Below are 12105 nucleotides of genomic sequence, written 5' to 3' on the forward strand. Positions count from 1 at the left end.
GTGGGGGTGGACGCGCTGTACAATACACAGCTGGTGCATCATAGAAGTGAACCTCCGAAACCTAGATGGTTGTATTAACCAATGTCACCCCAGTAAATTCAACAACAAAACAAGAAAAGAGATCGTGCATTTTAGCATTGCTATAAATTGCTCCACTGGTTCACGCAGGGATCTTTTCAAATCGTTTTAAAATGAGTTGGAGAAATCGAAGTTCCATCTCAGTTATATTGGGGCTCCCAAATTCCACCCGTCTCCACCCCGAAGACCTAACGTAGGTTCTCCTGGGACCAAAGGGCCTTCTCCTTTCGAAGGGGCGATGCGATGCCCCTCAGAGCTTTCCGTCTTGGGCGGCACAACTACCAACTTCAGCACGAAGGCCTTGGGGATATAAACTGCACCATTGGAATCAGGGACGGTTGTGTGAATGGAAAACGCCTGACCGTCTCACTTCTTTTGTCATCGTGAAAAAATATGTCTGTGCCCATTAACCAATACATGTTGTCCAAGCCAACGTTCGTTTCTGTCATTCCTTCCGCAGTCGTTTAGTGAGAGTCTCCTGTATGCTGGGCTCTGAGCCGGTGCGGGTGGGGGAGGAGGTGGGTTACGGGCCCAGGTGAGTCCAGGTTCTTTCCGAGGAATTCGTGGAAGAAGCTGAGGAGGGGGTCAGTGACGGGCAGGTGTGTCCAGGGTTTTGGAACCGTGAGGTGTAGGTGCACAGAGCTGCCCTTGGGCCCGCGGGGAGGGACCGCTAGCGCTCGGTGAGTCTTTGATGCGTACTAAGTCATCCTTTTGCCCTCTCCGTAACTTGTATCATGAAAGAACATGATTTTGGAAAATAAAAAATGATTCTTCAGCTCTTTTCTGGTGGTCATTACAGAGGCACTACCTTAGAAGTCTCCAGATTCTTGATTCCTTCACGTTACAAGATTACATGGGTGTATGAGACTGTAAAATAGGTGGCATGGTAATGAACAGTTTAAAACGAATAAATGGATATCTACTTGGAACATTTTAATAACTGCTTAGACCCTCTCCTACTAATTAATTGCATTAGGTTAACTATGCAGACTCTCCGGGGGAATAAAACCAGCTTTTCAGACGTGTGATGGAGGGTTGTGAGAAATGAGAGCAGAGAGAATTAAGGGGTAGAACCTCTCCAGCCGGGGTTCTAGCTCCTTTCGGGCAATAGTCCCTGAGGAATCGGAAGGATGCCACCTGCCATTCCTCAGTCGTCAGCCCCGGCATTTATCCGCAACCCTGTTTTAGGGGCCATGGTTTTTTCGATGTTTCACATGGAATGCCTTGTGACCCTTTAGTGAAAAAAGGAGCTGTGGTGGTGGATAAATCTACAGAAATTGAATACAAGCGGTAATTGCTGCTGCGTTTAGAGCGTTCGCTCTATGGCATATACTAGTATGTTCTGGTTTCACATGTGTAAACACACAAGGTAGTGGGGACGATCTGCTTATTCTGCTTCTGGATGCTGAAGAGGAAGAGGAAGACAAAAATGTGGAAGTGTTGTCACCAGCCTGTAGGACGGCATGATCTACCTCATTACCTAAGTGTGATTTTTAGAGGACAGAATAGCAAACTTTAATTTCTAGAAATAATTCAAAGCCTGTGGACAATGGCATTGAAAGAAATTTTTTAAATGTTCCTGCTGATTGACAAAAACATCACAGACAATTTTTTATTTTCCCTTAATAGGTCAAGAGAGTCTGTTCCTATCAATTACTGAAGCCATAAGGAAAAAAATTTGAACTATCATGATGAGGTAAGTATCCATATTTTTTTGGCTTTGTTTAAGCTGTGATAAAATACACATATTTGCCACCTTAACCATTTTTAAGTGTACAGTTCAGTAGGGTTAAGTATGTTTACATTATTGAACAACCCATCTCTAGGACTTTTTCATCTTGCAGAACAGAAATTCTGCACCCGTTAACTCCACATTTCCCACTTCCCCCAGTCCCCCGCAACCACCATTCTACTTTCTGTGTCAATGAAATTGACTACTCGAGGTTCCTCATATAAGTGGAATCATAGAGTATCTGTCTTTTTGTGCCTGGCTTATTTCATGTAGCATAATGTTCTCAAGGTTCATCCATTTTGTAGCATGTATCAGAATTCCCTTCCTTTTTATGGCTGAATAGTATTCTATTGTATGGATATACCACATCTTGTTTATCCGTCTCTTGATGGACATTTGTGTTGCTTCTACCCTTTCACTATTGTGAATAATGCTGCTATGAACAGGGGTGAAGTACCTGTATTTTTATTAGAGAAAAAAATATTCCCTATCGAGGTAACTTTGTTTCCTTGGAAATAAGTTTTTGCTTGAGCCATGGTCTGTTAGAAAATACCGTAAGGTGTCTTTTTGATCTTATCTTTTGAAGTAGTAATTCAGATTATAGAGGAAAGTCAATACCCATAAAATTGAAATATTCTTGTGGATTAGATCAGAGCTGAAAAGAAAGAAAGACCCTAAGAATATAAAGAGACTCCAGTGTGAGAGTTGGACATTTGTTCTGACCTACCACTCTTCCAGTGGTTCAGCAAAAAAATATTTAATATTCTCTACGTCAGTTATCCCATCTGTGAAATGGGGTGGGTGTATTTTAATTCCCTTCTTTCTGCTTTGAGATACTATGTAACATAAAGGGGAAAAGGGTCTGACCACTGGCATTACTATCAGTAAGCTGTGAGGGCAGACATTGGGTGGGCCAGCACTGTGCGCGTGGTAAGCACCAATAAATGTTTGTTGACTGACAGATGTCTACCACGGACGTATTTTGACCTTCCTTTAATAAAGTTAGAAAGCCCATGTGAATTGAGATTGCTTCCATGTTAGCTTTGATATCTAAAACTGTTTATAAAGTATGTGTCTGAAAATCTGTTTCTCTCAGAGAGGTGATTGATTACAGATGTAGCCGGTTGCTGAAAGCCAGTATAGCGTATGTAAATACTGGGAGAGGGGTCCATAGAATATTCCAGGCTTGCCTCCCCTCTTTTTCTTTGTGCCTAAAACAGAGAGAGGTTCACATGAAAAGCTCCCGTACCCCGGCCTGGTGAGAGTGATGTGTTTACAGAGGTACTGGGTTTCTTTTCGACTCATTTCTGGAACTAATTTCGCATGACACTGTACTGGGCTAAAAATGCCGTTCTATTTCTAGGCTTTCTTCATAAAATGCATTGACTCCCCACATCCTTACAAGTCATAATGTTCCTCTTAGGAATAAGGCCACTCCTTCCTCTGCCTTAATCTATGTCCCTGGGATTGGTCACTTCCAAACACCATCCTCATCATTATCACACAATAGCTGCAATCAGTGGGCAATTCCAGGAGAAAGATGCCAGGCTAGCAGGAAATTTTATCCAGCACAGTTCAGACCTGTGCACTTTGAGGGGAAAGAGGACTTCACTGTCTGCCTAGTAACACACAGCTAGATTCAAGGAGGCAGGGCTTTGAAAAAACTTTATACATAATGTTTATGTTACTTCCTCTTAAATCAGTTTAGGTTACTTCCCCCAAAACCTAGTTCGTAGGTAATGGCTGCTTAAAGAAGTATTGAGAAGGAATGTGATGCTTTATATAGGCTCTCGGAGGGGGGAAAAATGCCAGATTGCGGGGCAGCCTTCGCTGTGGAAAATGCCGTAAGGTCTTTCTTAAGGGACAGGTATATACCCAAGAGAGATGAAAACATGTTCACATAAAAACTTGTATATGAATGTTCATAGCAGCATTATCCATAATAGCAAAATGCGGACTCTTCCTGTTCGGCGTGTAGACCTTTTGTCTGCAGCTGCCAAGCAGGAAGATCCTGGAGGGAGGGTCATTCATTGGCCTTCTTATTTTTGCCCCAGCCCCAATCACCTTACCTAGGAGGCGGGGAAAGTGAACTTGAACCAGTGAAGACCAGATGAACCACTTTCCTCATTAACAAGCATGGAGACTCATGAGTAGGCTGATGTTTTGTTTCCATTGCTCCTCCAGGTGTTGCCACATTTGCAAACTTCCTGGCAGAGCGCTGGGCACCCGCATGCTCCGCCTCTCTCTGGTGGCCGTCCTCCTGCTGCTCCTGGTGGCTGGGGCCCTAACCACTCTCCTTCCCAACAACAAAGACGACAAGATGCTCTCGTGGCGGAGGGAGGTGAAGGCCCAGGGCCAGTCCGCCCTGGCTTCCTTCACTCTCATCATGCAGACGTACAACAGGTCGGATCTGCTGCTGCGGCTGCTCAATCACTACCAGGCAGTGCCGCAGCTGCACAAAGCCATCGTGGTGTGGAACAATGTTGGGGAGAAGCCACCGGAGGACTTATGGAACTCTCTGGGGCCGCACCCCGTGCCCGTGATCTTCAAACCCCAGACCACCAACAGGATGAGAAATCGGCTCCAGGCCTTCCCTGAACTGGAGACCCAGGGTGAGTCGTAGCAGCTACAGGGAGCTGGGGCATATGTGGATGGCTGGACTCCTCCGGTCTTAATTGTCTAGAGAAGAAGAGGGAAGTTTAATCATAAGAAAGCACTTTGAAAAACTTCAGGGACAGTTTCCAGGACGTCAAGTAGCAGCTTCGCAGGGAGGAAAGCACGTCCCTGTTACAGCAGGGACAAGAGGTTGTGATTGTGAAGGGAGACACGCTATGCCTGCACATACTGCATCTCAGAGCTAGTGGATGCCACTTAAGCTTAATGTATTTCTTGCTCCCGCCTTCTGCATAGCAGTCACATGAGGTTATCATTGGCGTTAAAGAACCTCGGTGTTACTTATAGTTTCATTAGTTTCTTCAATAATAGGTGATAACTACATGATAATTTCCCCCTCAGGCAATTATAAAAATCAGTTACAGTTCAAATAAAAACTTCTGCTAGACAAATCTCTCGAAGAATACATTTATTTACTAATTTGTTAGACAGGACCTCCTGTGAACAATCTGTATAGACACTGGTGTATCTTACTCATTGTGTTTTCATTTCCAAATGGCTCGGTTTTCCATTTCTCCCTTTCATTTCAGCGGTGTTAATGGTCGATGACGACATGCTAATTAGCGCCCAAGACCTTGCATTTGCTTTCTCCGTTTGGCAGGTAAGGTTGTCCAATCCTTTGTGAACTCTTCAGCATGAAGTCCTATCTGGTGTTTACCTAGAGCGGCATGGTTTAATGTGGTGTCATGCAACACAGCTGGGGCAGCTTTTGTCCAAAAGAGAGATTCATTTGTGATGTGGTCATCGAGACTTCCTGTGCTCCGTTCAGCCAGCCTGCAGGTTATGCTGCCTTTACCTGTATTTGACTTATCTGTGGGATTCTGGGGTGGAGAGCTAGCACTTCCTTCCCAGAGAGCAGTGCGGGAATGACCTGGTATGTGGTCCAGCAAAGACTGGCATCCAGAGTTGTTTTCCGCAGGGCCACAGGCATGTCTCAGATGAGAAGTGTATTTTTGTATTAACCTTTCAAAAAAAGAAAGCATTTACTGTAGCCACAAAATTTACTCCTGATTCTGTGGTCATGGTGTAGAAATCAGTAATGACAATTCTGCATGCACCATTGCCGTGACAGGTGTGTACGGTGTTTTCCTAAATCCTGCTGGGATGACAGGCACAGATTGCTCACTGGCCCACCATTCTAAAAATACAGCGCTTTCCTGCTGACCGTGTGTTAACAGTGGCTGGCTTTTAGCGGTTGCACTACAGTTACCTGAAACCACACTGCAGATGAACACTGAAACCCTGTCCAACATTTAAACAATGTGCTCCCCAGTAAATGGTCTGATTTGCACGATAGTAACCTCCTTAGTTAGAATTCTGCGGCACCCCAAAAATATATTTTTTGCTGATCTGACAAAAAATAGGTATAATTTTTATTCACTCACACCAGACGGCTATTGTTGTATTGGCAGTTGTCATTTTTTTTATATGACAATCTAAGGGGAAAAAGGTCATTGCTCCTAAGTAGTCAGGTACTGCATGTGTTAAACATTCTTATAGCAACCTGTCGAAAATCTCTGGATTATAGTATAGTTAAGATTACGTGCTCTCCTACGGGTGGTTTTGCTCATTTCAAAGGCGTGCTAAGGGACAGGACTTGCTTAAGGCAAAGAGAAACCTTTCACTAAAGAAGTCATAGGCCTGGGGCGTGACTGCCCGCCATGACCTGCCCAATTAGGGATTTATGATCAGATCACCGTGAGGTTTTTTTCCATAGAACCCCTTTTCCATGCACACTTTGAAATGGGATTTAACCCTGCCTGAGAGAGAGTGTGTGTGTGTGTGTGTGTGTGAGAGAGAGAGAGAGAGAGAGAGAGATACTGGTTTAGTGTCTATTCTTACCTCTTTCACATGCTTTACTGGTTTTCTTTTGCTTGTTGATTTGTTTTAGTCACTCTCACCTTAATAATATTATGTTACTGCTGTCCTATCTTCAGTCATCCTGACACATCTCATTATATATATTCATATTTTTTAAAAGGAAACACCAGGCTGAAAAGGGACAAAGATATAACATTGTCTAAAAATCAGCAGTGACACAGTAACTTTCAGGAACTTGGCATCCACATGGAAATACAGTAAACTCATACATGTAGACCCACAATCCTAAGAGATCAGAACAGTTTTCGAAAGAATCACACTGTATCATGGCTCCTAGAACAGGCAGCATTCATGGAGCCCGCTCCCCCGAGGTGCGCTGGGGAGAACCAGCCTCTGGTGACTAGCAGTGATTGATACAGATCGTGTGTGAATCAGGCGAACGTCTGCAAGGCTAGGGATTTGGGCTGTGAAGGAATTTGACTGTGAACGTGTCAGGACCTGGACATATGACGTTGCCTGGAGTTCAGTGAAACAGGAATAAAATGAAGCTGGCAGATTCGTTTCCTTCTCTTTGTAATAAGTCATTGCCTTTCCACTATGCTCTAAAGAAATGTCCACTCACTTGTTCTTTTTCCATCTGTTCAGCAATTTCCTGACCAAATTGTAGGATTTGTCCCCAGGAAGCACGTTTCCACCGCGTCGGGCGTCTACAGCTACGGAGGCTTTGAGCTGCAGACCCCGGGCGTGGGGGACGGTGACCAGTACTCCATGGTGCTGATCGGGGCCTCCTTCTTCAGCAGCAAGTACCTCGAGCTCTTCCAGAGGCAGCCCGCAGCCGTCCACGCCCTGGTCGATGACACGCAAAACTGTGACGACATCGCCATGAACTTCCTCATTGCCAAGCACACCGGGAAGACGTCGGGGGTGTTTGTAAAACCTGTAAACATGGGCAACTTGGAAAAAGAAACCAGTGGGGGCCATTCGGGAATGTGGCATCGAGCGGAGCACTTCCTGCAGAGGTCTTACTGCGTCAATAAGCTCGTCAGCGTCTACGGCGGCATGCCCCTCAAGTACTCCAACCTCATGATCGCTCAGTTCGGCTTTCCCTATGCCAACCACAAAAGCAAGCTGTGAACGCCAAGCAGAAACAAACCTCACGGCTTAGTAGTTGAGTAGCTTCTCCACACTGTGGTTGCTTGTTTGTTTTTAAGCAACATCATGAACTTTTATCCACCCTGGAAGTCTCTACAAAGGAAAAAATTGCAGCACTTCTTGGATGTAAAAGCCACATGACTTTAAAACCCAAGAGCCGGGAGGTCTTCCTGTGAGGAGCGTTCACGCACGGACATAACTCCTGGGGCAGTGACTCGATGGTTTGCATTCTGAAATGGCCCTACAGTTTCTTTGACGCCTGGCATTTGCCTTAACGACCCATCGTGAGCTGTTTCCAGGACCAGAAGCGCTTCAGCTTTTTCATTAAAGGACAGTCGCTTGCATTCGAAGCCTGAGGTGCTTCTTAGCAAAGCCCGTGGTGCTGGAGAAAGGCACGAGGAGAGATAGGTCTCACCCGTATCATACAGTGGAACTTTCCTGACTCGGTGTTCCAGCTTCCTGTGGTCCCCCAGCCAGCCTTCCCAGGGCTGACTCAGCCTGGCTCGGCTTTGGGCAACCATCGTGCTTTTCTTTCTGCCCATAAGTCTGCGGGACTCTGAGGCTTCGTGTAACAGCTGAAGGACGTCTCTGTTCTGCTTGATCTCCATGAGTGTTTCCTGCATGGATCACGGGAAAGTGCAGCTGCTCTTTTTATAAGCAGCTAATGTTCAGCGAGGAGTCGATGTTTTACCAGGTTCGGGTAGTGCATTTTTGTCACTGAGCCTGACCTTGAGATGGTACATTGTTTTTTATTTTTTATAAAATATCCCTTCTGAAAGAATGTTGAGTAGGCACAGGCAGAAGTCAAAACTCTAGTATCAAAAGGTCTTTACTGTTGGAGTATAGGTTATGACATGGATGCTAGAGTCATGTTTGTTTGTTTTTTTTAATATATTTTATTGATTTTTTATAGAGAGGAAGGGAGAGGGATAGAGAGTTAGAAACATGATGAGAGAGAAACATCGATCAGCCGCCTCCTGCACGCCCCCTCCTGGGGATGCGCCTGCAACCAAGGTACATGCCCTTGACCAGAATCGAACCTGGGACCCTTCAGTCTGCAGGCTGACGCTCTATCCATTGAGCCAAACCGGTTAGGGCTAGAGTCGTGTGTGTTATACACAGTCAGTTTCTTGCATTGAGAACTTTTTTTTCTCTGCCAAAAAGAAGATCTAAGGCACTATTCATCATGCAATTTTGATTAATAGATACAGGAAGAAATAAGGGATCTTTCTCATGGTGGAGGAATTCTGTGGGGAGTCTGCACAGGTCAGGTTACATTGCCCACTCTGCTGTACGAACTAGTATGTGTTCCACGGTGTCTGGTCCTTGCTCACCACTGGCAGCGAGGAGCACTTACGTAGGCCTCTGTCTTCCCCCTCTTCCTCCTCCCCATCCACCTCTCCCTCCCCCTCCTCCTCCCATAATGCCATTATATCCCCACAATTGCAAAGCTGTGAAAATATTATAATAATCCTGGTTTATGTTCCAACAATGAGGTCTTTGTGTAGGTAGTCCAGTATGTCTTGTTTCTTTTGCCTTGGCATGTGTGTGTGTGTTAACGCAGTCAGATGAAGCCAGTAGAAAGCAGAAGCTCTCTAAGAATGTAATGTTAGTTATCTGCTCTGTCCTCTTGGGATTGCACTGTCACATAAATAAAATGAGCTTCTACCATTCAGGTGTTCTGTGTTGATTAAGCAGACTCGTGTTTTTTACAAATGTCTCCCGTGTTCTAGTACATTGCTCAGGGGAAGGCAGAGGCATTCCCTACATTCCCCACCGGATAAATATCCCAGATTGTTTTTTCCATTTTGTGTCCTTACACTTAAGCAGCGCTAAGTTAATGACATCGTGTTTCAGACATCATACAGCAAATAGGAAAAGCAAGTAAAGCACAGCCTGTGGGACAAGGTCCCTGCCTTGTGGCTGGAATTGCGCTGGAACCGCCTTTCCCTGCACTTCTTGTTTAGCTCAGGCCTGAAGCCGCATAAGGGAAAGCTGTAACTTAGGGGTTCGTGTTCCAGGAGAGCCCCTGGGCCCAAATCCTTCCTAGACTTCATGTTTACCGAACCTCTTGGAGCCCCAGTGTCCTCGTCTGCCAAAATGAGAATCGCATCCACCTCGGGGGTGGTTTTGAGGAATAAAGGAGACAGCGTGTGTAAATACAGCACAATGCCTTCCCCACTTACAGTGGTCAATAAATGAATCTGTTGGCATGTGTCCTTGATAATAAGTGCAGTTAATTGTACAACCTACCACCGAGGTATTAGGCCTCTGGCCCACCAGGTGACATATTCTGGAAATTGTTTCTACATAATAATGGGCAGAGAACCATGGCCATTTTCATTTCATTTTCTTCCTTTCAAATGCCCTTTTTCTTATTAAAACATAACAGCCCTGGCTGGGTACCTCAGTTGGTTACAGCATCGTCCCAATACGTCAAGGTGGTGGGTATAATCCCTGGTCGGCACATACAAGAGTCAACCAATGAATGCAAAGATTAGTGGAACAAAAATCTACCCCCCCCCCCGCCCCCATCTCTCTCTCTCCTTTCTTTTCTTCCTCCTTTTCGCCTTTGGTGAAGACTCAATAATAAACCCAAATATTTTCAAAAATACCCTCAGTGTGGACAGAATGCAAAGAGCATTTGGTACATTGACACCTGCACGGAGTCCTGGCTGCACTTGGTTTCCGTACCTGCTGAGCGAAGATGAAGATACTGCCCTACAGTCTCACTGGTGGCTTCAGGTTTCAAAGGCATGATGGGTAGAAACTATGTAGTAATAATTGGCCACGCCATTCTGTGACCCAAGATCTGATCAAAGAAGAAATTGTCCTGATTAAAGGTTTATTTCTCGTTTTTTTCTCATGCCTCTCTTTTCCCATCTGAAGAAATCAATATGGAGCTTCAGTTTCTGGGGAGGACCTATGAATAAATAGGTATTTCTGAAGCACTACAGAACCATATTACCTAATATAGTGTGTATTTGCATAACATTTCTAGTTAAGGTCAGATGATTGAGTTCAGGTAAGCTAAGTAGAGATTTTCAAATCCTATTTATGAGTATTTTTGGTTTAAACAATAAGCTTAACAAGAAGCAAGTGGAGACAATTTATTTAGGAAAGAACCCTGCAGTGGGAAATTGGGAAACATGTTTCTCTTATCAGCTAGGCAATATGTAAATTTATCTGGGTCTCAGTTTCCCCATCTACAAAAGAAGGGTGAGCCCGGCCTGCGTGGCTCAGTGGTCAAGCATCAACTTATGAACTAAGTTGAGATTGTGGTTTGATTCCTGGTCAGTACACATGCCCGGGTTGTGGGGGGTGGGGCTTGCAGGAGGCAGCTCATCAGTGATTCTCTCTCATCATTTATGTTTCTCTCTCTCCCTCTCCCTTCCTCTCTGAAATCAATATATATAATCATGGGTGAACTATGTGATTATTAAATTTCTTTCCAGTTGTAAAATTCTGTGACCCTAAATCAGAGTGTTGGATTGGTAGGTTTTAAAGGAGCTGTGTGCTGCTACCTCTTGACAAGAAAAAAGAGTCCCTAAGGTTGAGCTCTGTTGAGCTTGCTAGCTGCCCTCCACCCTAAGCCTAACCTCCCCCGGAGTTTTTCTCAAATGTGGCTACTGTTGTACAATTTCAGGACCAAAAGACATCCCGATGATGATGGGATGATAAAGCAGAAGACGATGATGGTGTCGACGTTCCGTGGTAAACACTGACAGGAAGAGGTGATGATTTAAAAGACGTTTTACTTCTCAGCCAAGCCTGTGTTGCCACTGGCCTTTATGAAGATCCCAGAGAGAGGTGCGCAGGCTCCCAGACCACTTGAATCACACTGAACCAGGAATGAACAGGTACCGTCAATCTCATTTTTTTAAACCCAGAACACAAATATAAGTTTTAATGACCGAAATATTGGATTCTATTGCCGTTTGTAACAGTTTTACGGGCTTACCAGCAGGTGTCACTGCAACCTAACTAACGTTTCTAGTGGATGGAGTACCTGCTAGTAAACGAGTGAGAATCTTCTTAAAATAGCAAAGTCAAGGACCACCTGTCCATGTGTTTGATTAAGAATATCTTACGTTGCCGAAACCGGTTTGGCTCAGTGGATAGAGCATCGGCCTGCGGACTGAAAGGTCCCGGGTTCGATTCCGGTCAAGGGCATGTACCTGGGTTGTGAGCACATCCCCAGTGGGAGATGTGCAGGAGGCAGCTGATCGATGTTTCTCTCTCATCGATGTTTCTAACTCTCTATCTCTCTCCCTTCCTCTCCGTAAAAAATCAATAAAATATATTTTAAAAAAAAGAATATCTTACGTGGAGCTGTAGAAAGGTTTCAGTCCTTCAGAAGTTTAGTTAAAATGGGCCCTTGCCTATCACAGCATCACATAAGTTATAACTTAGATGCTCATAGGTATAAGCTGTGGACAGCACTGTCGTGGCATGAAAAACTCGATCTTAAATTAAGTACAAAATGCTAATCTGTGGGAAAGTATAAGAATAGCAGTATTTTTACAACTCACACATCACAGACATTAGCGCCAAATGAAACTCATTGGTCCCTGGGTGACAAATGTCAACCCCTGAAGAAACCCATTAATTCCTAATGAATCCTAAATTGCCTATAGGTGACGCCTGGT

General features: G+C 44.7%; 1 protein-coding gene across 5 annotated transcripts in view; it reads left to right on the forward strand.

Annotated features, from left to right (window-relative positions):
* The window catches only part of EXTL2 (exostosin-like glycosyltransferase 2), an 11935-nt gene extending 633 nt beyond the window's left edge, over positions 1-11302 (forward strand). The window contains exons 1-5 of one of the 5 annotated variants that reach the window (XM_014549659.1): positions 7-545; positions 1708-1774; positions 3995-4422; positions 5014-5084; positions 6950-7981. In XM_014549659.1, coding sequence (XP_014405145.1) covers positions 1767-1774; positions 3995-4422; positions 5014-5084; positions 6950-7438 — 996 coding nt within the window. In that variant the 5' untranslated portion in view covers positions 7-545; positions 1708-1766 and the 3' untranslated portion in view covers positions 7439-7981. Of the gene's footprint in view, positions 1-6; positions 546-1707; positions 1775-3994; positions 4423-5013; positions 5085-6949; positions 7982-11102 lie in introns of those variants that run through there. The other 4 variants (XM_014549660.1, XM_005878540.2, XM_005878539.2 and 1 more) reach the window with 4 other exon arrangements.
* Positions 11303-12105: the final 803 nt, after the last annotated feature.

Source organism: Myotis brandtii, unplaced genomic scaffold, assembly GCF_000412655.1.
Source record: "Myotis brandtii unplaced genomic scaffold, ASM41265v1 scaffold565, whole genome shotgun sequence".
Lineage (NCBI taxonomy): Eukaryota > Metazoa > Chordata > Mammalia > Chiroptera > Vespertilionidae > Myotis > Myotis brandtii.